Source organism: Lipophrys pholis (assembly GCF_963383615.2).
Source record: "Lipophrys pholis genome assembly, chromosome: 19".
Taxonomy (NCBI): domain Eukaryota; kingdom Metazoa; phylum Chordata; class Actinopteri; order Blenniiformes; family Blenniidae; genus Lipophrys; species Lipophrys pholis.
In genome coordinates, this window is record NC_137647.1 from 12840240 (window position 1) to 12865106 (window position 24867).

A 24867-nucleotide genomic window follows, 5' to 3' on the forward strand; every position below is an offset into this window, starting at 1 on the left:
CCCTAACTGGAACAGCAGAAATTCTCCACCTCTCGGCCTGGTTCTGTAGGTTTCTTCCTGTTAACACAGGAATTTTTTCCTTTCCACTGTCGCCTCTGCTTGAATTGAAATTGAAATCTGTGTCCAAACACCCAAATCACCATACCAACCTGAGCGGTGACGTCATCGCAGTGTATGTTCACAGGTTGTTTCTACTGCCCCCACATGGGCACAAAGACTCTTTTTTTTTTTTTTTTTTTTTTTTTCAGTCCAGTTACGAGCAGGGATTGTTTACACCTTGTCCAGCATTACAGTTTCATCTATAAAATACCTCTACATCTTCACATCTGTTGCTCTGTTGTGTGTGTGTGGGACATGGTGGGATGTGATAACGAGATGCCAGGTAGGCATTGGGCTGTATAAGAAAAACACTAATGTAAATGTAAACCTCATACTCATGTGGCCACCTGTGTCCCCGGCCCCCCAGGACAGAAAGCCTCAGTGTTTCCTGTCCTCTTTGCCCTCACCATTCATGCTCTCTTATGCACATCTTATTTCCAGCTTGCCGGGCAGCGGACCCCTCTGCAGTTGTTGCCCTCTCCCACCCCCCCAACCCCCCACCCACCCCCCTCCTCACCTCCCTCTCTGCCTATTCTTTACCCCGGGGCCATCCCTGCCCACCTATTTGTGATGTTCTCCTCCAATGAGGGGGGAGTGCATGGTAAGCAAGCACCAATGAGGCCACTTTTTCATCTGTATAAAACTTTTCAGGACAGTTTGCCGGGTTGCACTTTCTGTCAGTCCAGGGCTCCGAGAGGAGAGCAACAGCCCAGAGAGCAAGAGAGGGGGGCCGAGAGAGAGCAAGCGTGAACGCCGGGGGGTTGCTAGATTTTAATCCCAATCCCACACTTCAAGAAAGTGGTGGGTGAATGCAGCCTTGGTTTGAGTTTCAGTGTCAGGCCGGCTGGGCCCGCTCATAATAACGTGAGTGTTTTTTTCCTCTATCCCCTTTGTCCTTGAAGCCTCTCTGCTACAGTGAGGATGGAGAACGCACACATCAAAGAGTCTCCGGATGTTCTGTCCTACTTCGGCGTCACTGAAGACATCGGCCTGTCGCCTGAGCAGGTCAAGAAGAACCTGGACAAGTACGGCTTCAACGGTGAGAGAGACAGAGGAGGGGACTTGAAGGAACAGCTGGATGAAGCTCTGGAGGGGGTGGAAGGAAAGAGTAGTGATGAAAGAAGTGGCTGATGAGGGGCAGGATGGGCAAGGCCCGGGAGGAGAAACACACTGGACTGAGCTCGGAGAAGGAGGAGGAAAACAGAAACAAACAGTGAAGGAGGTAGAAAGCGAGGGAAGAGGCGATGCTGTGGGAGTCCAGGGTTTAGTACGACACTGACAGACGAATCAGCAGCGTGTGTGACTCCGATGATGGTCTAATTAAGGGAAACTATCTGACTGACACAAAGGGGGAGTTATGTTTGCTGAGCAGGTGCGTCGGTGTATCAAGTTTCTGACAGTAGCTCCTGATTTCAGCTTTCAGATTGAGGATAATTCATCTGTGTACTGAAACCGGGTGAATTTAGACGAGAGGGTTCACCCTTGTCCCAAGGTCAGCCCAGTGCGCCGCTACAACGGCCATGGTGAAACCATCCGCAGAGTGAAGCATGAAAATGAAACTTTCATAATATGACATATGAACAAGTCAAATGTTGAGAATCTCAATGAGCCATTACTCCAGACCTGAAGCATGTTAATATTAAGACCCTCGATCAAAGCCAATAGTCACAGCTGTGCTTGGAGTGATGACCTCGATGAGTATTTCCTAGAAATCATGTGCACAAATAACCAAGAAGTAAAAGTGTTTCATAACGTCGATACTTTTTGTCGAATTTTCTGCAGTGTCTCAGAAATTGTAGCTTTGGACGATGTAATGTTTAATTTAATTACGTTTTGGTTTGTGGATACTTGGTAACTACGTGGTCACTGAGCAAATAAAGGGAATTTCTGGTGCAATTTATTAACACCAGTTTTATCTCTTTACCAACAGAGCTGCCAGCAGAGGAGGGTAAGTCAAATTTAAGCTTTTTGAATATTTTGTGCGATCGACTGTCAATCAGCCGGCATCGTTTCATGACATGCACACCTGTTCCTCGCCACTTCCTGTGATGACAAGTCACATAGTGGCTTCGTTTAACACCTGCTATTTGGCTTCCTGCGTATTTCTCCTGTGTGCCAAAGGCTGGGAGAAAAACAATGACTGTAACAGTTAATACTGAAATAGAAATGAGTGACTTTGTGTTGTTTTTGTGTTTTAAAACCCAAAGTGGCATTTGCTCATGCATAACACTGCAGGTCAACGATGAGCGTTCATAGTTTGTGGCCTCACTCTGTAAACTCTGCAGGTTGATGTTGACTTTGTATAAACACAGATCCTGTCATTACGCAGGTTAACTGGACACTACATGCTGTTTCGATTTACTCTATTTTCCGATCCCCAGGTAAGACCATCTGGGAGTTGGTGGCGGAGCAGTTTGAGGACCTGTTGGTCAGAATCCTCCTGCTGGCCGCCTGCATCTCTTTCGTGAGTTTCTTCATATTTTGCTTAATATGAATGAATGTGGCTACATATGTAACATTGGAAGCAATTTGGCAAAACATGTCACAGCTATTTTAGAACCTCAATACCTTGTGTTTACACATTTGCTCCAGTCTCAGCGGAGAAAAATACAGAATTGACAGAAATAAAATTGTGAAATTGTATAACGACTTTCCTTTAAAATTACACTGAGTTGGCTTGCACAAAAAATAATAACAACATGGCATTCAAGGAAAAAAAAAAGGTCAGAATAATAAATTGGAAACTTGTTTAAACAGACGTTCAGCAAGTAACTATTTGTAATCACTGAATACTTCTTTTATCATTTTAGGACAAACATCAAACATCTTTTGTCAGAATATGAAACATCTTTTTATGAGTAATGATCATACACTTTACAAATCCTCAAAAGAATAAGGAACTGGCATGAACAAGTCATAACCTTGGGGTTTCTTTCAGGTTATCATATATTTTCTCAAATCGCAAAGCTAAAATGTTTGCATCTTGTTGCCTTGTGTATTCAAGCAGTGAAAAGCTCATCAGCGTACGATGGTTAAATCTAGGTCACTTGAAGGTGATATTTGGATCACAATGGCAATCCACTTGTTTCTAAAATAGATTTTTTCGTATTTCAAATGAAAGTACAAACAGAATCGCAAGATTTGCAATGACCAAAGAGGACATTCAGTAACAATGAAGAAAACGCTCAAACGAGCCTCAGTCCTCGGCAATAAGCAGCCTGCCGCACCTTCTCTGACCCCTCGCCTGTTTTCTTTGTGATTACATTTACACACGCACACACACACACACACACACACTGATGCCGACAAACACAGCGCGTACATCAGCAAGTTATCAGATTACATTTGGACCCGCTCTCATTTACACAAGGAATCCCTCTCGCTGTCACTCCTCCTCTGGCTGTTGCTCTCTCTCCAAAACAGTTTTGTGGAGGAGAGTCGGTCGCTCACATTGTCTTAATCCTCAATCTCTGTCCTCTGGCCTCGCTGCACAGCTGTCATTATGGCCCTAGAAGGCCCGGTGGCTGTGTGTGTGTGTGTGTGTGTGTGTGTGTGTGTGTGTGTGTGTGTGTGTGTGTGTGTGTGTGTGTGTGTGTGTGTGTGTGTGTGTGTGTGTGTGTGTGTGTGTGTGTGTGTGTGTGTGTGTGTGTGTGTGTGTGTGTGTGTGTGTGTGTGTGTGTGTGTGTGTGTGTGTGCGTGCATGGCTGGAGCCTTATTTTAAGAAAGTCTCAAGCCAGGACGAGAAACTGTATCCTTGGACAAAGGTCAGGGATGGAAGGAACGAGGGATGGCTTGCAGCAGCAGGAGAGAGTGAGGGACGGGAGGAGGACGGGCAGAGGGGTGGGGATTGGGTTGCACAATGGCATTGTTTGTTACAATGACAAACGAGAGCAATAGATTCAGAGTCGTATATGGTTTCTAAAAGGGAGAACAGTAAATACTGCAAACACACGGTCGTCCTATTCATACACACAGGAATGTCCGACCACTGAAACGTGCTGACAGCCTCTGACGCTCATTCTGGAGATCGATTGTGTCTTTGAAAAGAAGCGGGGTGAAGACAGACTGGAGAGGGCAGGCAGTCAGTCCTATTTTTACAAAAAAAGAGCGAGAGAAGACGCGAGACGAAGAGCGCTCGGATGGAAACCACGCAGGATCACGATGCAGAGTGGGAACCTGTGGGTGGATGGTGGGAGGGCTCTCTGGATCCGTCTGTGCTTCGCTGGCCTGCAACTAATCTGTGTCAATGTCAACATGGAGCCTTTCCGAAACAGACCTGTGTTAGTAACATGGGACTCCCGCTCACAGGGGCGCACACGTGTGAGGCTATAGGTTTCGTAAAGAGGCACAGGTGGAGAAAAGACTTTGCCCGCACCATCCCATAAGACACAAGAGTGACAACGTACAATGACACTGGATCCAGAGCCTGTCTGTAATTGTCGTAAATATCTCTGAGCTGTGACAAATCTTTGGATATGCTTTAGGCCAGTCAGCAGTAAAAGATAATACCGTCGCCCGGAGCAACAGGTGCACAACAAACCTAAAGACATTTGTTGCAAGGAGGACAGTGGCACAGCTTTACCCAGTTTAGTCTTAAATTACAAAAAAAAATGTAATCTATTAAAAAACTGCAATCCTGATCACCCTGGTGAAAACTGCTGAAAATTCTTTGTGATATTTCACGTCAGATTTCTTCAAAGAAAGAAAATCCGCATATTCACATTTGCAGAAGATTTGTGTCTGATTCAGTGATTGAGCTGAATCTGCAATTGACAAGAATACATTTTATTGTTAAAAAAAAAAAAGGTTTTGCTTTTTAAATGACTATGGGATTAACACACTACCTTTTATAGGATGCATTAAATACTTGGCATGTTTGTATCTGTTAGTTGCAACTCTCTTTTAACCATTTCTTTATATATATATATATTTTTTTTCAATAAACATATAAACTGGCTGCTGAATGCAAATCTGACACTTAAAGTTTTAAAGGTTCCGTTTCTAATCTAATGGAACATCAAGAAACTTTCTTCTAAATTCTGCCTCTCTCTGTCTGTGTCAGGTGCTGGCTTTGTTTGAGGAAGGAGAGGAAACTGTCACTGCCTTCGTCGAGCCCTTTGTCATCCTCCTCATCCTCATCGCAAACGCTGTCGTGGGCGTGTGGCAGGTCAGTCAGTTTTGCACAAACTCTCACACACGCAGACAGACACGCTGTAACCATTTCAATCACAAGGACACATTCCTACCCCCGAACGCTGTCTTTTACACACACACACACACACACACACACACACACACACACACACACACACACACACACACACACACACACACACACACACACACACACACACACTTAAATAGCCTCTCATACTTAGTGACAGTCACACACAACAAATCACAACACACATCAGAGGCCTGTCCAGGTCTCACGTCCCTTACAGAGAGCACACGCTCCGTCCAGAGGTGGGGAGGACACCTCAAAGTTCAAGGGAAGCCAGAACAAGAAGCGTGACGTCAGCCGGAGGTGAAAAGGGGAGAGGTTAAGCCCACGGGGGGAGAGGAGGGGGAGGGTGACCCTCCCTGCCTTGAAGGTTTTAACTGCAGTCTGCGTCGTTGCAATCCGCACTGTGCAATCCACAGTAAAAATACAGACGGACGATCACGTTACCACAGGTCTGGTGTGTGTGTGTGTGTGTGTGTGTGTGTGTGTGTGTGTGTGTGTGTGTGTGTGTGTGTGTGTGTGTGTGTGTGTGTGTGTGTGTGTGTGTGTGTGTGTGTGTGTGTGTGTGTGTGTGTGTGTGTGAGTGGTTAGAGGGTTTGTATCAACCCTGTGGCAGTCATTTGGAAACTATGCACAAGGATTCACACATGGGGGGTATGGAGGAGAATGGCGAGAGGGAGGGCAGCTGGCATAGGTTGGGCTTTACACTTTGAGGCGGTCGGGGGCAACCTTGGAAGAAACCACAGAGCCAACATCAGTCTGTTTGTCTTCTACATCAACTTGCTGCTCAGTTTGAGGCTGCGCCCGCGTGTGCAAACTGCAGTGGAGCCTCATGACAACTAAAGTTTTATTATTTAAATTTTTTTAAATGAATAAGAGAGCAAAATCCCCCTATACTACAATTAACAGTTATTGTTACTGTGATTCCTAGATTGGACGTGTCAAAGACAACTGATTAGTTAATAGTCATGCATAGAATCATGAGAAGATGTTCACATGGTAGACAATAGTGCATATTTCAGACCATAGCCAGTTTTATTTTTGATGAACCTATTGAAGTTGAGGAGCATCCAATACTCACAAAAGTAACTGATTAGCTCCATTATGTGACATTGATTTTTGATGAAATCCATGTAAAAGTTTCAAGTTTAACGATATAACAGATATTTTATGGTTTATAGCTTAAAGATGTTTGCAATTAGGAAGAATTTCTCACTGGATTAATGTGAGAGTCTAAAATGATCTCATTCAGTTCTACAACAAATCTGAGGCAACTGAACAAGCCCCACTGTGTGTAAGATCACTTGTTTTATGGGTATTGTGATCAATTATGCAATTTTTTTTCATATTACATCATGAATGAGGTGCTTTTCCAAAGCAAACAGGGTAAAATATCAATGTTCATGTCTTTATAAGAGAAGCTGAAAGGAGATTATTGACAGTATTTACATAAATTCTAAAAACACAGGCAGTTTTACTGTAGTCTACTGTGTCATGTAATTTTTTCTTCCATGTCTTCTGCGATTGTTTTAATTCCTCATTGTTCATTTGGGATAATCAGTAGAAAATTGTGACATTATCAAAAGTAAAAACTGACCTGACACTTTATTTTTTTGTCTTGAGACGTATTCAAAAAGACTCAATGTGCGGCGGTTTGCATGTTAGATCTTTGTCTAAAATGAATAAATGATTGTGAAGTTTTCTTCTGTGTGCGTCGTACTGACAGGAGCGCAATGCAGAAAGTGCCATTGAAGCCTTGAAGGAGTACGAGCCTGAGATGGGAAAGGTTTACCGCTCAGACAGGAAGAGCGTCCAGAGGATCAAGGCCAGAGAGATCGTCCCCGGAGATGTTGTGGAGGTTTCTGGTGAGAGTCGCCCGGCCGCGAGTGAAAGATCAAGGAAAAACACAACAAATGGAACCAACATATCCACACAAAAAAAAAAATCCTTTCAAATACAATACTGAAAGAAAAGGATTAACTTTATACCATTGAAAAGAGTGTCATGGAGCTTTACAATACCACCACCCAATTTTAAGTAATTGCTTTTTAAAAGTCCACTATAAAAATGTTACAGATAAAATTAGTTTATACACCAAAGATTTATTTTTTTTCCATCTTTTAAAGTTTGTAAAGTAAATTAAGTTTTGATCTAATTCCAATAAATAAATCAAATTAGATTTGACCACAATTTGGAGGTTCTTCTTTACTTTCTACTTTTTACAACTGCAAACCAATCTATGTTTTTACAAAGAATTCTACATTTTGAATCTTTCTTTTTAAAGTGAGCTGACATTTTTAAGAGATGACAGATGCATGTAGCTTCTGTTGCAGACCCCACGTTATGAACCACTGCACTAAAAGACATCAACAACAAAAGTCAAGTAGTTGTAGTTTCCTGTTTCACCCTGATATATAAATATATTTTTAACACTAATTTAAATATAGAAAACCTGAAACATTTCATCATCCTACAGCTTCTAAATCTGCACATGTACGTATGCACGTGAGTACTGATGTCCTTCCAAATGAACTTGGTCCATTTTGAAGTGGGGTATAAGGTTGAGGCAAACCTAAATATAAAAAAAAAAAAAAAGGCCAGATATAAATTCATTTAAGATTGTCTCACTCCTCTGTCTCCCCATGTCTCTCTGTTCGCCGTACACCTGTTCATTTCACTTCATGATGTCCCCAAGGTCTCCCTCTCCCTCTGACTCTCACTGTGGTATCAGTTTTCAACAACAACAGTGTCCATCCAGAGTGCTAAAACCAGGCAATCAGCCCCCGCCTCGCCCTCCTTCCTCCTCCATCCTGCTGCCATGCTGCAGTCAGATTGTCAAAAAAGCTTTTTTGTTCACGAATGCCACCAAACAAACGAATCATTTCCATATTAACTGATGAACTGATGAAATATCTCCATGTTTTTCTGTTGACGCCAGTCGGTGACAAAGTGCCAGCCGACATCAGACTCATCTCCATCAAATCTACAACCCTGCGTGTGGATCAGTCCATCCTGACTGGTACATGCTTCATCAACCTACAGACATTGTTTTGCTTGTGTTGATTATTTTTACTGGTCTGACCACCCAACATCTGTGTGCAGGTGAGTCTGTGAGTGTGATCAAGCACACTGACGCTGTCCCAGACCCCCGAGCCGTCAACCAGGACAAGAAGAACATGCTCTTCTCTGTGAGTCTTTCTGCTGATTTCTGACATTATTGGACATTTAAAGCGACATTGAACTTTTAGCAGCCCGATCCACACGTGCACGGAGAGAATATGCAAAGTCTGTGTATTTTTATATAAGGTAAAAAATAATGGTGGATGACACTGAATTACCAGAATCTCACTGGGGGGTTCCCTGGGTTGAATCATGGTTAATGTTCACTGGTTAATTTTATGCTATGAGAAATTAAAAAATAAATAAATAAATTAAAAAAAAAAGAGTGTTAATGTTAGGGATTTTTTTGTCTAATAAGTTGCTAAAATTCAATCCTTGCTCAGGGCACAAACATTGCTTCTGGTAAAGCCACTGGTATTGCTGTTGCAACTGGCGTCTCCACTGAGATTGGTAAGATCCGTGACCAGATGGCCGCCACTGAGCAGGAGAAGACCCCTCTGCAGCAGAAACTGGACGAGTTCGGAGAGCAGCTCTCCAAGGTGAGCAAGGGTTTGTGGCCCGACCTTTTTTGTTTGTTTGTTTGTTTGACATTATACAGAATTTGACTTTGAGCTGATATGTCACACGTTGGGCTTCTTATCTCCCAGGTCATCTCTCTTATCTGTGTGGCCGTGTGGATCATCAACATTGGACACTTCAATGATCCAGTGCACGGAGGCTCCTGGTTCCGTGGTGCCATCTACTATTTCAAGATTGCTGTGGCCTTGGCTGTGGCTGCCATCCCTGAAGGTACAATGCAAGGATAAAGATCCAGTTTGGTTTCACAGGGAGATTATCAATGATGCTGCTTAAAGTCTATCCATCAGTTTTACTATTCTTGTTGCCTAAATTCCCAAACTAACTAAAATCAAGTAAATCTGATAAGAAAAGGTTTCTTCTTAATGACAATTGATAGTTAGATGTACTTTCAGTGTGACCTGAGAGCTGCCAATTCACTATGTAGGTATAGAAACCTTTTTTTTTTTTTAAAGCATCTTTAGCAGGTGCCTGCCTGAAGCACCTTAACACAATCCTCTCAACTTGTGCAAGCAGCTGTTTGTCACTCACAGAGACTTATATTCTCTTGGTCATGACCCATCGCCAAGAATAGACAAGAGTCAGATGTTTAGTCAATAGACTAAGAGCCACACAGAGCTCGTCATTACATTCGAGTCCAGGAGACGGCTCAGATGTACCCTCCTGCTAAGCTGTGAACGGGACTCGAAAAATCTTCAACTCGTCCGCGTTCACAGTTTATCAAGTTAAATATAGGATCTTGAGACCTTTTAATAACACAAACAAAGCACTGTGATCTTTGTTTCATGGGCAGTCAGTACTTGGTATTGTCTTATGAGTGACTCCACGCAGGGACAATTTGTGCAGAATTAGTTTTTTTACAGGTTCATTACTTCCTGATTGATACAAGATGTATTTCTAATGGTATATTTAATTTTTTTTTTTTAAATCAATGTGATTTTCCCACTGATAAATTGGGAAGAAAGAAAATAAATCTGAGAAAACACGACAGCTATAAATCGATAAATACACCTGCTGCCTTATTTGTGTAGCTAAATGCAAATACTCATTAAGAAACATCTCCAAGGTGATTAATTTGGTGATTTTGATCAAGAGTTCACATGACTGACCATCACAACAAAGCCAGGTCCAACACTGCAGAAACTCCAGCTTCATGATGCCAAAAGGGCATGATCATCTGCAAACACAGATGCCCTGATAATGTCAGCAAACTGGACAATCTCCAGATCTTCTTCACACCTTTGTCACGGTTGTTTTTTGCCAAGAATCTGACTGCCGCTCTGCTCTCCCTTCTGAACGGAGTTCAGCAGCCCCTCCCACAGGAATTGTTTTGGGGGACACAGTAGTTTGTGTGCGCTCCAGCTGTTATGTCAGGGACTGTGGGGCCACCGCTATTGTCATGTGGCAGGTGCTTCTAAAACCCAGGTGGTATTGAACAGATCATGTGTTCTTGTCACTCGGTTCTTCGGCTTTAGTCGTACCTCACGACTGGTCCAATTTTCATCCTGTCCTTCCTTTTTCAAACTGACTCCACTATGTAATGTATGTAATTCGGGAACTCTCTGATTCATCTCTCCGTCTGTTCTCTGCTTCGCAGGTCTGCCCGCTGTCATCACCACTTGCTTGGCACTGGGAACGCGTCGTATGGCCAAGAAAAACGCCATCGTCAGGAGCCTGCCTTCCGTGGAGACCCTGGGCTGCACGTCAGTAATCTGCTCTGACAAAACCGGCACCCTCACCACCAACCAGATGTGTGTAACCAAGGTGGGTTCATACATCATCCATCCATCTTTCTTTTATACCACCTCATCCAATTTAGGGTCACTGGAGCCGAGCCCAGCTGACTGTAGGTGAAAGCACCCTGGGGAGGTTACCAGCCCATTCACTGTGTTTTCTTGGCTGTGTTTCCACACAGATGTTCATCCTCGATAAAGTTGATGGCGACAGTGTTTCCCTTGGTCAGTTTGAGATTTCAGGCTCAAAGTACACCCCCGAGGGAGAAGTGTAAGTGACGACCACTCACACCATCACCACAATAAACAAGTTCAGAACAATCAAGACTGACCAACTCGAAATATATTTGCCAAACTTTTGCTTCCAGTACTAGGAATGGGTCCCTTATGAAATGCGGCCAGTATGACGGACTGGTTGAGATAGCGACCATCTGCGCTCTGTGCAACGACTCTTCACTGGACTACAATGAGGTCAGCATGAGATTTAACATGTTTGTTTTCGTGATATTTATGTCTATTTGAAATGAAGCATGAAGACATGAGAAGACACTTTTCAAATCATTGTTTCTCTCCCTGACTCAGTCAAAGGGTATTTACGAGAAAGTGGGTGAGGCCACGGAGACCGCCCTGTCCTGTTTGGTGGAGAAGATGAATGTATTCAACACTGAAGTGCGTGGTTTGTCCAAGGTGGAAAGGGCAAACGCCTGCTGTTCTGTAAGTCCATCACAAATCTCATGTCATGTGTGAGAAGTTATTCAACAATAGGCTCATTTATTTCTGGTCATTCCCTAAAATCAATTTGGTATTTTTGAAACTCTTCCCCTGAGTTACCTTCTTCCCCTTCACTTCCTGACAGGTTATTAAACAGCTGATGAAGAAGGACTTCACACTTGAGTTCTCCAGAGACAGAAAGTCCATGTCAGTCTACTGCTCTCCCGCCAAGTCCGCTAAAGCTCCCGTCGGAAACAAGATGTTTGTCAAAGTGAGTCTCGCAAGGGACAAAGAGGGACAAAGAGACAAATAAGAAAGAAAACAAACATTCAACAATCAATAATTGTCTTCACTGTGTTGTTAGGGAGCTCCAGAGGGTGTGATTGACCGCTGCACTTACGTCCGTGTGGGCACCACCCGTGTTCCCCTCACTGGCCCAGTCAAAGACCACATCTTGTCAGTCATCAAGGAGTGGGGCACCGGGCGAGACACCCTCCGTTGTTTGGCTCTGGCCACCTGTGACTCTCCTATGAGGAAAGAGGAGATGAACCTGGAAGACTCCACTAAGTTTGCAGACTATGAGGTGGGTAAATGAGAACACAAGAAACGATTGTAAAGGTTAAGGGTTTCATTACGACATACTTGTTGATCTGGCTGTTCTAAAATAAGAAAATGTTCATTTTCTAACTTCAGAGTTTCTGAAAGGGACCATAAATGTTTCACTCTCTCGCCTGCAGACTGACTTGACCTTCGTGGGCTGTGTTGGTATGCTGGACCCTCCCCGTAAGGAAGTCATGGGCTCCATCGAGCTGTGCAGGGCTGCTGGCATCCGTGTCATTATGATCACAGGTCAGGCTCAGACTCAAATTACTCTGATTGTGGTGAAAAATTAAAGAATTCTTAAGCAAAGACAAAAATGTTCCTCTTTTCCCACCTAAAGGTGACAACAAAGGCACAGCTGTGGCCATCTGCCGTCGTATTGGCATCTTCTCTGAGGATGAGGATGTCAATGGAAAAGCTTTCACTGGTCGTGAGTTCGATGACCTCTCTCCCTATGATCAGAAGAACGCGGTCAGAAAGGCCTGCTGCTTCGCCAGAGTGGAGCCAAGCCACAAGTCAAAGATTGTTGAGTTCCTGCAAGGCTTCGATGAGATTACAGCCATGGTGAGGCGCACAGAAATATATCTTATTTTGTTTGAAAAGAACATGAATCATTTGACTTGGAAGATTAACAAGAACATATGAGGACTTCTCTTGGATGAATGCATTGTACTTATCCACTGTCCTTCTATCTTGCTTCCAGACTGGTGACGGAGTGAACGATGCACCTGCCTTGAAAAAGGCGGAGATTGGCATCGCCATGGGCTCTGGCACTGCCGTTGCCAAGTCTGCCTCTGAGATGGTCCTGGCTGACGACAACTTCTCCTCCATCGTGTCTGCAGTTGAAGAGGGCAGAGCCATTTACAACAACATGAAGCAGTTCATCCGCTACCTCATCTCCTCCAACGTGGGCGAGGTTGTCTGGTGAGGCCATCACATGACCCTTTTTTACATATTCTAAGAGAACTTGTGCTTTGACAAGATAACAAATGATTCCCAGTTAACAAACTATTACGTGTCTCCTCCTCTCGCATCTTCAGCATCTTCTTGACTGCAGCTCTGGGTCTTCCCGAGGCTCTGATCCCTGTCCAGCTTCTGTGGGTCAACCTTGTGACTGATGGTCTGCCTGCCACAGCGCTGGGCTTCAACCCCCCTGACCTGGACATCATGGGCAAAGCCCCCCGCTCCCCCAAAGAGCCCCTCATCTCTGGCTGGCTCTTCTTCAGATATCTGACCATTGGTGGTAGGTTAATGCTGTTTTTAGGACCGTAATCCTTATATATGAGATGCATTACCTTCATCAGCAATAGCAAACTGCATCCACTGAGTGGTTGCACTTTGGGGGCAAAGCCCCAGGTCCCTCTTGTGATCTCTGGAGACTCCTAGTCGAGCTCAGACCTCAGGTTGGGAACCACTGATCTCGAAGCAAACACAGACATAAGACTTGAAGTGTTCGTCACATAAGTACCAGTAATTTTCATCATAATTACCCTGTTGCCATAGAAACACATCCTCTCCTAGGATTTATCGCTCACACTGACCTGAAACATCATAATCACACTCTGTGACATCCAGTCGTTATTCTCAAGCTTTTATATTTAGACTTTTGTCAGTTTCCTTGAATATGCAGTGTGCGAGTTTCTTTGGAAGAAGAATGGAGACGATTTTCTTTTAATAAAACGTCGCCTCCTCCAGGGTATGTCGGTGCTGCAACAGTGGCAGCTGCTGCCTGGTGGTTCGTGTACAGTGACGATGGTCCGATGGTCAGCTTCCACCAGCTGGTTAGTAATAAATATACCAAAATGTTCAAACACTTAAAGAATATTCACCTCACATTTTACCTGCTCAGACACTGCAGAAATTCAAAGGAGTGACACTTCTGTCTTCCCCTTCAGTCTCACTTCATGCAGTGCCACGAGGAGAACGAGGACTTCAGTGACATCCGCTGCGAGGTGTTCGAGTCCTCCCCACCAATGACCATGGCTCTGTCTGTGCTGGTCACCATCGAAATGTGCAACGCTCTGAACAGGTCAGACCACACTGTGAACCCAAAGGGCATTGTGGGAACCTCCAGCTCAGAACAAATATCCTCCCAGTGTATAAACCATAATTATGTCACCAGCTGCTGTTCTATATTTAGATCATTCCTGATTTAAGATATGATTACTTTGCATTATCCTTGATACGATTGTGGTTTTAGAAGCAATGGTTACAATGTTTAAACAAAGCAAAACATTTAGTAAATATATTTACGGTTTAGCCAGTGCATACAACAAGCAGGAGCAGATTTTTGATTCATTGATTCTTCTTCCCTTTTTTTTTTTTTTTTTTGGTGAATATTTATTTCCATGCATCCACCACCAGAGAGAAACTCTTTCATATGCCCTTGCACATTTCGTATATCTCCATTAACGTACCCCTTGGCCTTCCCCATCCCACCCCACCCTTGCCCTCCCAGTTTGTCTGAGAACCAGTCCCTGGTACGCATGCCTCCCTGGAGCAACGGCTGGCTGGTGGGCGCCATGAGCCTCTCCATGTCCCTTCACTTCATGATCATCTACGTCGACCCCCTGCCCGTGAGTCTGGTCCACCTGCACCGCAGCATCCATCTCCCTCTGCTTCTCCTCCTCCACACACACTTCATGTCCTCCTGCACACATGCTGCGTCTCCAGCCTCCACATTCTCACTGCTCACACTGGATTATCGCTCAAAGAACTAACACAGCCGAAGTCCTCCACAGCAGACCTAAAAGATAAATACTGTGTGTGCAATGAATTTGATCTGATGTTCATTGACCTCTGGTGGCCACAGTTCAAAACTACAAACCGTTCACTTCATTGGGAATAACAAGACGATTACTCTGCTTTTTAAATGTCACAAAAAAATATTCATTCCACTCACCACAGTGTTGGACCAGCATCTCTGATCTACATGATCCAGGATATTAATATGACTGCATCAAAAATTTAATTTTTACATGCCAGGTCTGGATTCAGTTTAAGCATGAATTTCACTCACATTCAGTTAGAATGAAATAAAACCAAATAAAGGCAGTACCAAGATGAGAATCTGTAAAAGACCACTTGGTTTGTCATGAGTTTTCTTTCAGTGCTGAGTTTAAGATGTCATTGCGATTATAGATTCTATCTTAGTCCACCCTAAAGTGTTGTTCAAGCATATTTTATGAGTTTTTTTCCACTTTGGAAGTTTCAATGAACAAGCTTACATTTAATTTACATCTACAAAAACTGGTTGGAAAGTTTAAAAGGACCCAAGTCACAGACATTTCACCATATCAAAGTGAAATCTCTTATAGATGTCACTGTATTACTGGAACAGTTCACTGTTGAGACCTAATATCCTACAATGTTGATTGTAATAAAGGAGCCTACATTTGACTTATGAGATGCTTTGGGACAATGAAAAAACATACAAGCCACAGGAAGAATTATCCATGTCATTAAATGTGGTCACTTACCTAATAAAGTGTAAAAGCTAATCATGTTTCTCGTTCCCTCTGCAGATGATCTTCAAGCTCACTCACTTGAACGTGGAGCAGTGGATGATGGTGCTGAAGCTCTCCTTCCCAGTCATCCTCATCGATGAGGTGCTGAAGTTTGTGGCTCGCACATATCTGGAGGGTAAGTTCAAAGTGCCCCTTATTTACCTCATGTTTTGTCCTTTAGTCAAACATGTATATTACTATTAAAATATAAATTACATACGTACAGTATATTATGGGTATATTATATATTATTGTAAAATAAATCATGAAATAATTTAGAGAAGAGCGGTGTAAATAGGACCCGTTTGGATCATTCATTTTTAAAACACAACTGATTTCCGTTCAATAGTTCAACCTTCTTTGGGGTTTTTTTCATTCACCATGATTTTTTTGTTTCAAAATGATCGATTAATTGAATGGCGTATATTGATTTGTGTCCCAGTTAATTGTATTTGACCTCATTTCCAGCCTTCTTTATCCCCGACAGTTCCTCTCTAATCTGTTTCCTCTGATAAGTTTGATCTAACTTTCCTCTCCTTGGATCATCTTTCCCACTGTCGTTCCCTCTCTGACACTCCAGTCTAAACCTGTTTCACCTCCCTCCATACCCCTGTAACAGACCAAGGTATTCCCCTGATTCAAGCGAAAGGTTGAGGCTCCCTGCATCATGCGTGTGTGGAAGAAAAACTCTGGAGTTATGGCAATCCTGAATGTAGACGTGATCCATTCATAAACTAGAAGAAATGTTACTTATCGCCCGCAGCATCATGCTTTGTGTAACTGCATACTTAGATGCAATAAAGCAGAAGTGTAGCTTTTATGTGAAAGTACAGCAAATACTGGCTTGCATGCTGCCGCTACTTTAAACAGGATTATCAAGCTGTTAATGTGCATTTTTGATTATAATTAAATTGCAATATTTTAGATCTTCTCTTTTAAAATCTAAATGGTTTTATTTATTTGCTTTGCAAAAATTGTGATTACTTCTAACATTGTTGTGTCAGATGTTCAAGCATTTATCACTCTCCCAGTATGGGACACTGGCGGTAAATGTAATAATCATCTAAAAGTAGATTAAATCATTTCAAGGAATAGCTTGTTGGGAAGTACACCAATTTGCATTGTTTTTCAGAATTCAGAAGGGGGGGGGGGGGTTGTATTTCATTCCAAATGAAGAGAAACAAGTCCGTTTTAGTCAAAGAATTTAATCTCGTCAGCATCTATAATGGACACTTGTGGACATGTCCTACAATCTGTGCCAAACGTTAACAATAACTAAACGTCTTTTATTGGAGCGTTATGTACAGGACTGTATCTGATTTGAGCTGTTGCCAGGCAACTCAGAGATTCCTGTTATTTTTATTTATTAATTTTTTATCAAATCCTTTTGAAAAGCAGAAACTGTTGCTTCTTACACATCTGTTGACTGACTGGCAGGTGGGATTAGCTTTTTTTTTCACTCACACCAACAAGCTGCTGGTTTTTAGCTTCAAACCAAATTTGGTCCACTGAATTCAAGCAGAAATGCAAATTACTGTACCACCCCACCCTCCCGCGTGCATAACGTTCAACTTCAGTCGGCTATAAAAGCATCCAACTCCCCTGTGGTACTTTCATTAGCACATGACACGTGGTTGTTTTGTCCTTCCAGGAAAGGTTTAGGGTTGAAGTGCATCAGCGAGCGTCTGAACGCAGAGAGCACCGAGACACGGGTGATGGAGAGAAGGCGGCCGAGCGCTCCACCCGAATGGGAGCGTGCTGAAAGTCACTTGATCAAAGCCTCAAGTGGCGCGAATACAAAAGAAAACACATAAGCCATCTGAAAATACACCAAAAAAAAAAAGAAGCTGCAAATAATATTTTTTTCTGTGTATGTACTGAAAATAATATATAGTTCAGAGTTATTAAATCCATTCTGCGTTGATTTTATTCTTAAAGAATAAAGATATGTAATAAATAAATGAGTCTGTTTTCTGTTTCATCGGCCGAGTTATGATGGGGCCTTTCTGTGTGCAGTTTGCAGATAGATGGATAAATGGATTTATATCATAGCTTCAATAGAGTTCTTTATTGTAGATAGCAGTATGAATCTTATCTACATCCATGTTCATTCACCTCCATAATTTCACATGAAACCATCTTCACGGAAAGAAAGGTCCTCCCTGTACATTAAACTTTGAACACACAACATACAAACATGGCAGTGTCATATCACTTGTAATTTAGTTTTCAATGTGCATTACCATGAAGCGACAATTATATTTTAATGTTTTTCACTTTTCTTCATTCTTGGTAATAAAATTGCCTGAGTCTGAAGATCATGCTGGAATGTTAACGTCAGATAAAAAAACAAGTTATATATCTAGGATTTAAAAAATAACTTATTTTAATGTGGTAACTTCAGGAAAAGTCTGTAGTTGGCATCACTTCATTATTGCACTGTGTTTTCTGTGCTTCATCAGGATCTTCTTCACACAGTGTAAGACCGTAAGCTGGAGGTGTCAGTTATGTAAACATAATATGTTTATATTTTCTATTAACAGGCGAATAAATGCGTTTCTACATGTGAAGTATTAAAAGTTCATTGACTCTTCGTCACAGCTTTGGTCACCGACAAACCGTTCCAGGTTCATTTAACAGTAAACAAAATATGTTTTCCAGGAGTACTTCCATAATAATAAAAAAAGAGCTAACAGCAGCAGCCGCGGTCGCTCCAGTGGTCGCCGGTGGTCGCCACAGCAGCCATGTTTCTCGTGGTCACGGTCGGTCGACTCCTTTTAGTCACTCTTCGGATGTTCAGTCTTGGTCCGTGTTCTTTGGTTCCAATTTCTCAAAAACTCATGAAACGTCAGCAGGCGGAGAACCACCTTCACTGACTTTATCTTCTAGGATTTTCCTCACTTGTTCCAGAGTCTCGGCCTGTCGAATCACCTCCAGCTTCACCTGGAGCAGAAACAGGTGAAGAGTCATGTTCACTGACGTTCGGCTTCAGGGATCTCGATGGGAGTTTCTACCGATTTGATCCATTTCTACAACAGTTTTCCACGCATTAATTTCTTTCAGAAACATTTGAATTTAATTATGTTTGCAATAAATGTGAGAAATCTGCAAAAAAAAAAAATATAAAACAACCTCAATTTGAAAAGCATGATTACATTTTTAAGAACATTAAAATATTTTATTTTAATAACCAATATAAGCAATATGCAAAAATAACAACGGTATCCTGTACGTCAGACCTGGGCATCATAAGGCCCTTCAATTTCTGCCATTATTGGCTTTATTATTTTATTAAAACTGTGAAATCTTCCACATAACGGGTCATTATTACATTATTGGTTGGATATGGCATCTTGGCTCGCAGAGCTACCAAGTGTTACCTCACAGAATTAGTTTATCACAATGAGAAAAAATGGCCAATTATTTAATATTGTTTTTAGTTATTAATTTACTGAACTCAAAATATAGAAAAAAATGCATCATGATCTCCAGACAAAGACTGGGACTCTAAGAAAAAGTGATGCCGAGCAACAGTAGCTCATAAAAACCGTGTAAAAACAAACCCAGCTTTTTTTTTATCAAGAGGTAATTCTTATTGAGCAAAAATCAAGTCAATTGTTTTATGTCTCGGGCCTCAATAGGAGCGCTAATATTTCAAGTGACCCTTTGGGAATTTTCTCCTCTATGAGTTTCATCTGTTTTTCTATTGGCTGTTAAGATTGTTACGATTGCTTAAGTTTTGTCTGAGACGATCAATATCACACAGCGTGTCGCTGCTTTAACAGGCTCCGCAGATTCCCACAGACTGAAACCAGCAGCTGGTTGCTACGGCCTGCCTGCATGTGTTTCTTTAGTAAAAGCTCCAGGTGTTGCTCGCGCTCTGATTGGATTAGATCAAGTACTTTTTTTTTTCTTTTCTTTTTTTAGATCGTGATATAAGAACACAGCATGGTAAAGTTTCTGATGTTACCTACCTGAAGTGACTGTGAGAGCTGGACGAAGTCCATCTGTACAGTCTGGCTGGTGTCCACCTGAGAGCGCAGGCTGATCACTTGACTCCGCAGCTCCAGACACTGCTGTTGCAGCGCAGCCTAACAGCCACAGCGATCAAACACATATGTGACTTTAATCCCAGTGATCCTCACTTTTGTACTATCAAGCGATCATATATATGTGGAAAACACATACTAGGAGCAGACAGAGTATACCTTATCACTGCTGAGGGACTTGCTGGTGCCCTGAACATGTGAGAGCGCCACCCGCAGGCCTTCCAGCTCAGTGCGGCAGGCCAGCAGCTCAGCCTGGACGTCGTCCCTCTGAGCCTGGATCCTCTCGGTCTCGGTCTTCAAACTGGAAAACTGCACTGCAATCACAGACACAAGCCTTCATGTTAGCGCTGCAACGCTGAAAAGTTGAATATCAAAACATCTGACAGGTCTACAGAATGAGCTGTTGTCTTACCCTCTAAAACTTCTGATGAGAGCATTGACCAGTGGGAGCAGACGGGAAAGGAAAAGAGATCACGTCAGTATTACGATCATCAGCGAAGAAGATTCACCAAGGTATTAAATAATCCCACAGACCGCTCTCCTCGGTCTTCATGTCCAGCTGCTCCCTCAGGTTGACGATTTCAATGCGAAGACGTTCCTCACAGTGCACCCCCTGCAGGGATTTATTGTTTCAAATGAGAGACTGCATTAAAGTCCTGCATGAGTCAAATGAGGTTTGTTTAGTTTTTTTCATCTCAATAAAGCTGAATGGAGAGTAGAAAGTGTGTATGTAATGAAAATAGTTGTGTTTTCTCTCTAGTCCAGTGTTTCTCTGCCACGGAGGTGAAGCGTTAAAACAGTAACTGTACATGTAAAGATGACGATAGCGAAGTGTTGGCGTCTGGCTCTTCCTCCTCAACCTCTTCTCCTTTCAGTCTCGACAGCTCGCTGCACACCTTCCTCTGAGACATGGACAACTCTGCCTGGACAGGAAACGTGAAATGCACGTCAATAACATATACATGTTACAGGCAAATATAGAACACGCTTCAGGAATCAGGTAGAGGCATTTGGCTTTGCTACTGCAGTGATGATCAAAGATGCCAATTACTTTCTTTTGCAGGCTTGTTTTTCTTTTAAAAGACAAATTAAGTGCAAAGGACGGTGAGAAAACTCAACAAATTAGATCAACTTTTTACAGTCATCACTCGCATCTCAAGGTAGATGAAATGGTCCAACGTCACTTGTATGTTTGTGCAGTAAAAATATGTAAAAGCAGCGGTCTTAATGTAATGCCAAGGCAAAGCCTTCGACCTGGCTCACGGCACAAGTGACCAAATCCACCAGTCATCTCACCAATTAGCATGTAGAAAATCGGATTTGAACGTTCCCACTCACCAGTCGGCTCTGGACTGCGTTCTGTGATTGACTAAAAGATTTCTGTAAATCCTGCAGGAGGGCTTCTGAGGACTGGACCTGGGACTGCAGCACTGACACCTGAACACACACACACACATTAGCATGTCTTTACACACACACACACACACACACACACACACACACACACACACACACACACACACACACACACACACACACACACACACACACACACACACACACACACACACACACACACACACACACACACACACACACACACACACACACACACACACACACCTGTTTGTGCGTGTGGTTGGTCTGGGTGTCCAGCTCCTTCTCCAGCTCCTCCTTCTCCGCCTGCAGCCGACTCGCTTCGCCTCGCAGCTCCGACAACTGTGCACCACAAAGTTGTTTTTTTTTTCAGAATCCACATGGATAAGTGAGAAATGGCGCGCCGCGGTTAGCTCAGAGGCAAACTGAATTTCAAAAGCAAACCTGGGCGTTGAGGGCATCCCAGTCGTTGTGCGTGACCAGCCGGTGTCCGGCCGGCGGCAGGTAAATGGCTTCGGGCACCAACGTTCCGGTGGAGAGCAAAGAGTCGGTGTCTTCTTGAGCGTGGAGTTTTCTGGGCAGAGACGGGGTGTCCAAGGAGAACGAAGACAGTGAGGCTGAATCACAGTTCCTTAGTGAGAAATAACCCTCTGTCGGCGGCGAAGCCCCCTCAGCCTCCGCCACCGCTTCTTGCTCTGCCGGTGGGCTTCGTGTTTTTTCTGTCGATGCCGCCTCGCTTTCTGTCAGGCTGTTGGCTTTGGAGGCCGGGGATTCGTTGGAGGAGGCTTCGGCATCCATCCTGCCCTTCTTTCCGCTGACCTGACAGGTGGGGGCGAAAAAAAAACCAATAAACAAATGGCAAAACCAAGACGGAAACCGTTGGAAATCATTTTAGAAAAAACAAACAGACTGACCGTGCTCTGCAGACTTACTCTCCTCCACTCCAGAGACTGAGACTGCAGGACGGCTATTCTGCCCTCATACTGCGCCGCCGTCTCTGGCAACAAAACAAGAATGTGGAAACATTGAAGAATAGCAAATATCTGGATGGATATTCAGCTTCAGCGTTTGACTTGAAACACAACACAGATGGAAGTCTCTATCGAAATCAAAGTATATGTGCATGAGTCTCCTCTATACACCCAAAATCTGAAGTGGACCAACGTTTTAAATATTTCACTAAACTATTCTGGGTGTGTTCACGCTTGTTAGACACAGCTGGTTCAAATGAACTCAGCTCAAGCTTAGGTAGCTTCCAAACAACATCAAGTTAATTCTAATTAACTCACGAGTATCACAGAGCAAAGTGCCCGGACATTTTGGCTTTTGTCTCTTTTCATCCGCACTGAGACGTTTTCAGATGATAAAAATCTACAAGTCTTTTAGTGTTGGTGCCGATCGGACGCCTCCACCCAGCCTAATATCAAGCTGCTCAGTGTCTGACGTCATTCTGCAATAAAAACCAAGGAAACTACTTTCATATGTGATTGTTATGATAAAGTAAACACAAGAGCCGAAGACACAATCCCGCTTCCTAACGAAAAGGCACATTAAGAACATGAGCACTGACCTCTGAGAGCCTCCTGAAGTGACTGAATCTCTTGATCACATTGTTTTTGCAGCTCTGCCAGTTCCTCCTGTTTGCTCAGCTCGCAGATCGTTGCCACACCCTGCCAGTGTTCCACCTGGGCTCGGCAATCGGCTAGCTGGGCCTGCAGGCCGGCCTCTGAGGAGAAAAGGAGGAAAAGAAAAGTGGTTTCAGTATGTTGTGTATGAAAGAGAGTGTATGAATAGGTTTGTGGAAGAAGTTACCCTCATGCCACTTTAATCATTCATATGTTAATTTTTTAATTTACAACTTAATAAATGTGAGCGATGATGCCTTGTGGTCGTCGGGCAACATGTTTAAGTTGTACATTCACCCTGCAACCCCGAGGGGGCTAAAGCGGTAGAAGATGGATGGCTGAAGGTCTGCATTGATGATTCAGCTCAACACGTCATGTCACAGGTGAGCAACATTACAAAGAGATATGCATTCATTTGAACTGCAAATATTTAAACAGCTGAGAAAGCAACCCAACGCATCGAGGGATGTTGACATAACAAAGATGTCCTGCTCGAGTTGAAACTGTAAAACAGAAAGGGAAAGCAATGTGACGTAAGTAACTTTGAATGAGGCGTAGTTATTGGCAAGTCTGAGGATGTTGAACACATTGAGGTCAAAGACCAGAGACTGTAGTTATAATCTGCAATCAATAAAACTGCAGCAACTGTGTGATGTCCAATATGTCCTCATTAGCAGTTATAAGATTCAATTAAAGTAATTTCCTGTTCATCATTTTTCTCCCAGTACACTGTATTACGCTTCCCGTTTAATTGTATTTGTTTTATTAATGTGGATAATTGTGTGCTTGTGTCTCCACACAGGCACTCATACCACATGTGTATAAGCATTATTGTCTGAAAAGTGCAATATAAATAAAGATGGACTGATTGACTGAACCCTGAGGTGCTCCAAATGATGGATGGGCTTCACAGCAGCTCCAAGTATGTATACGTATATGTGTTCAAACAGTGTGGCGAGTGTGTGCGTGTATACGCACACACTCGCCACACTGTTTGAACACACCCAGGTCACTTTAAGCTACTTATGTACTTATGGATTGCTTGTGTGATTGTGAGGACATGTCCTCACGCTTACATTCTCACTATTTTTACTATACATTACAAAAATGTTAGTTCACATCAAGCTAAATTCTTATTTCTACTGGCAGCTGGATACAATATGTACATGGATCCATTATAACATCCCTACTTGTGAGACATTCAAAGGGTTGTGCTTTGCAAATATAAATTAAACTAAACTCCCACTGTGGGAATCGAACCTGGGAACTTCTGATCCAAAGTCATCAACTCACATCCAAGCTACTTACCCACACACAAAAATAATTTAGATTTATCTCTGTGTTATAATGTGTTTATGGCAGCGTTATAACATTACGACGCCTCCCCGGACCAGACACGGTTCTTTCCTCCGGACCTCACCAAGGTCCGCGGCCCGCAGTTTGAAAACCAACCACTGAGCCAAAGCGTTAGCTCGCGGCTAGCAGCGCCTCGTCCGTTAAACAGGGCAGCGATGCTAACAGGCCGACCGTCAGAGAGCTGACCACCAGCCACAGGTTAGGACGAAGACAGTCAACAAGTCAATCTGAACTCTTATTCTGCCCGGTAGATTTTCTATTCAGGGCGTCAGCGGCGCAACTTGGAGCGGATTAAAGTTGCACTTTTTCTCCAGCCCACCTCTTTCCTCGGTCTTCTCTCCGGACATGTCCAGCAGCTCACCGCCACTTCAAATAGAGGGTTAAAAAAAACAACTAAGAAAACAAAACGAAAACACTCAGCAAACACCGGACACACGCGTCGAAGTCATTTTGTCCGAGCAGAGGGACTTCAGTGTGGAAATTATCAACACGGCGTCAACTTCTGGCAAAGTTGCCAGGTCTGAGGTACAAAATCCAGCCAAACAGCCACATACAACCCCCCCCCCCCCCCCCCCCCCCCCCTCCCCCTCCCTCTCTCATCTTAACTGGGTCACAACTCCCAAATTTCACACCAACGTTTAAAATTAATGCACTTTTTTCCTTGAATTAATTCTAAATAACCGGAAAATTCTTCCAAATGTGCATCCTGAAATTGTCTTTGCCATAGGGTGTTTGAAAATCGTTTTTAGTGTTTAGCTTTTTTTTAGAAACGCTGAGTTGGGTTCTCAATTATATCTGTTTTGACATAGATTATCTCTCCCTTGTGACTTCTCTGAAAACAGACAGCGTCCAGTGCCTGCGTTCCCTTATTAGGATCCGATGGCATTTGGT

At 43.2% G+C, this 24867-nt stretch overlaps 2 protein-coding genes across 3 annotated transcripts; one reads left to right on the top strand and one right to left on the bottom strand.

Annotated features, from left to right (window-relative positions):
- The first annotated feature begins 766 nt into the window (after positions 1-766).
- atp2a1 (ATPase sarcoplasmic/endoplasmic reticulum Ca2+ transporting 1) lies at positions 767-17435 on the top strand. Of its 2 annotated transcripts, XM_080487633.1 has the most exons (26): positions 767-900; positions 1002-1138; positions 2030-2047; positions 2481-2563; positions 5162-5266; positions 7050-7188; positions 8262-8342; positions 8426-8511; positions 8827-8982; positions 9091-9232; positions 10617-10783; positions 10935-11023; positions 11121-11223; positions 11335-11466; positions 11609-11734; positions 11828-12046; positions 12201-12312; positions 12404-12627; positions 12767-12987; positions 13104-13306; positions 13759-13844; positions 13959-14092; positions 14522-14639; positions 15588-15705; positions 16150-16194; positions 17221-17435. In XM_080487633.1, exons 2-25 carry the CDS (start codon positions 1021-1023, stop codon positions 16152-16154), a joined length of 2985 nt encoding a protein of 994 aa, XP_080343759.1. In that variant the 5' UTR covers positions 767-900; positions 1002-1020; the 3' UTR covers positions 16155-16194; positions 17221-17435. The 2 variants fall into 2 exon arrangements, with proteins under 2 accessions (XP_080343759.1, XP_080343758.1); XM_080487632.1 differs by lacking the exon at positions 16150-16194.
- A 79-nt stretch (positions 17436-17514) lies between these two features.
- rabep2 (rabaptin, RAB GTPase binding effector protein 2) lies at positions 17515-24498 on the bottom strand. The gene is made up of 12 exons (XM_080487634.1): positions 24296-24498; positions 22566-22721; positions 21910-21992; positions 21440-21814; positions 21242-21337; positions 20957-21055; positions 20428-20541; positions 20153-20231; positions 20031-20042; positions 19778-19932; positions 19544-19660; positions 17515-18512 (listed from the first exon to the last, which is right to left on the bottom strand). Exons 1-12 carry the CDS (start codon positions 24321-24323, stop codon positions 18408-18410), a joined length of 1419 nt encoding a protein of 472 aa, XP_080343760.1. The 5' UTR covers positions 24324-24498; the 3' UTR covers positions 17515-18407.
- Positions 24499-24867: the final 369 nt, after the last annotated feature.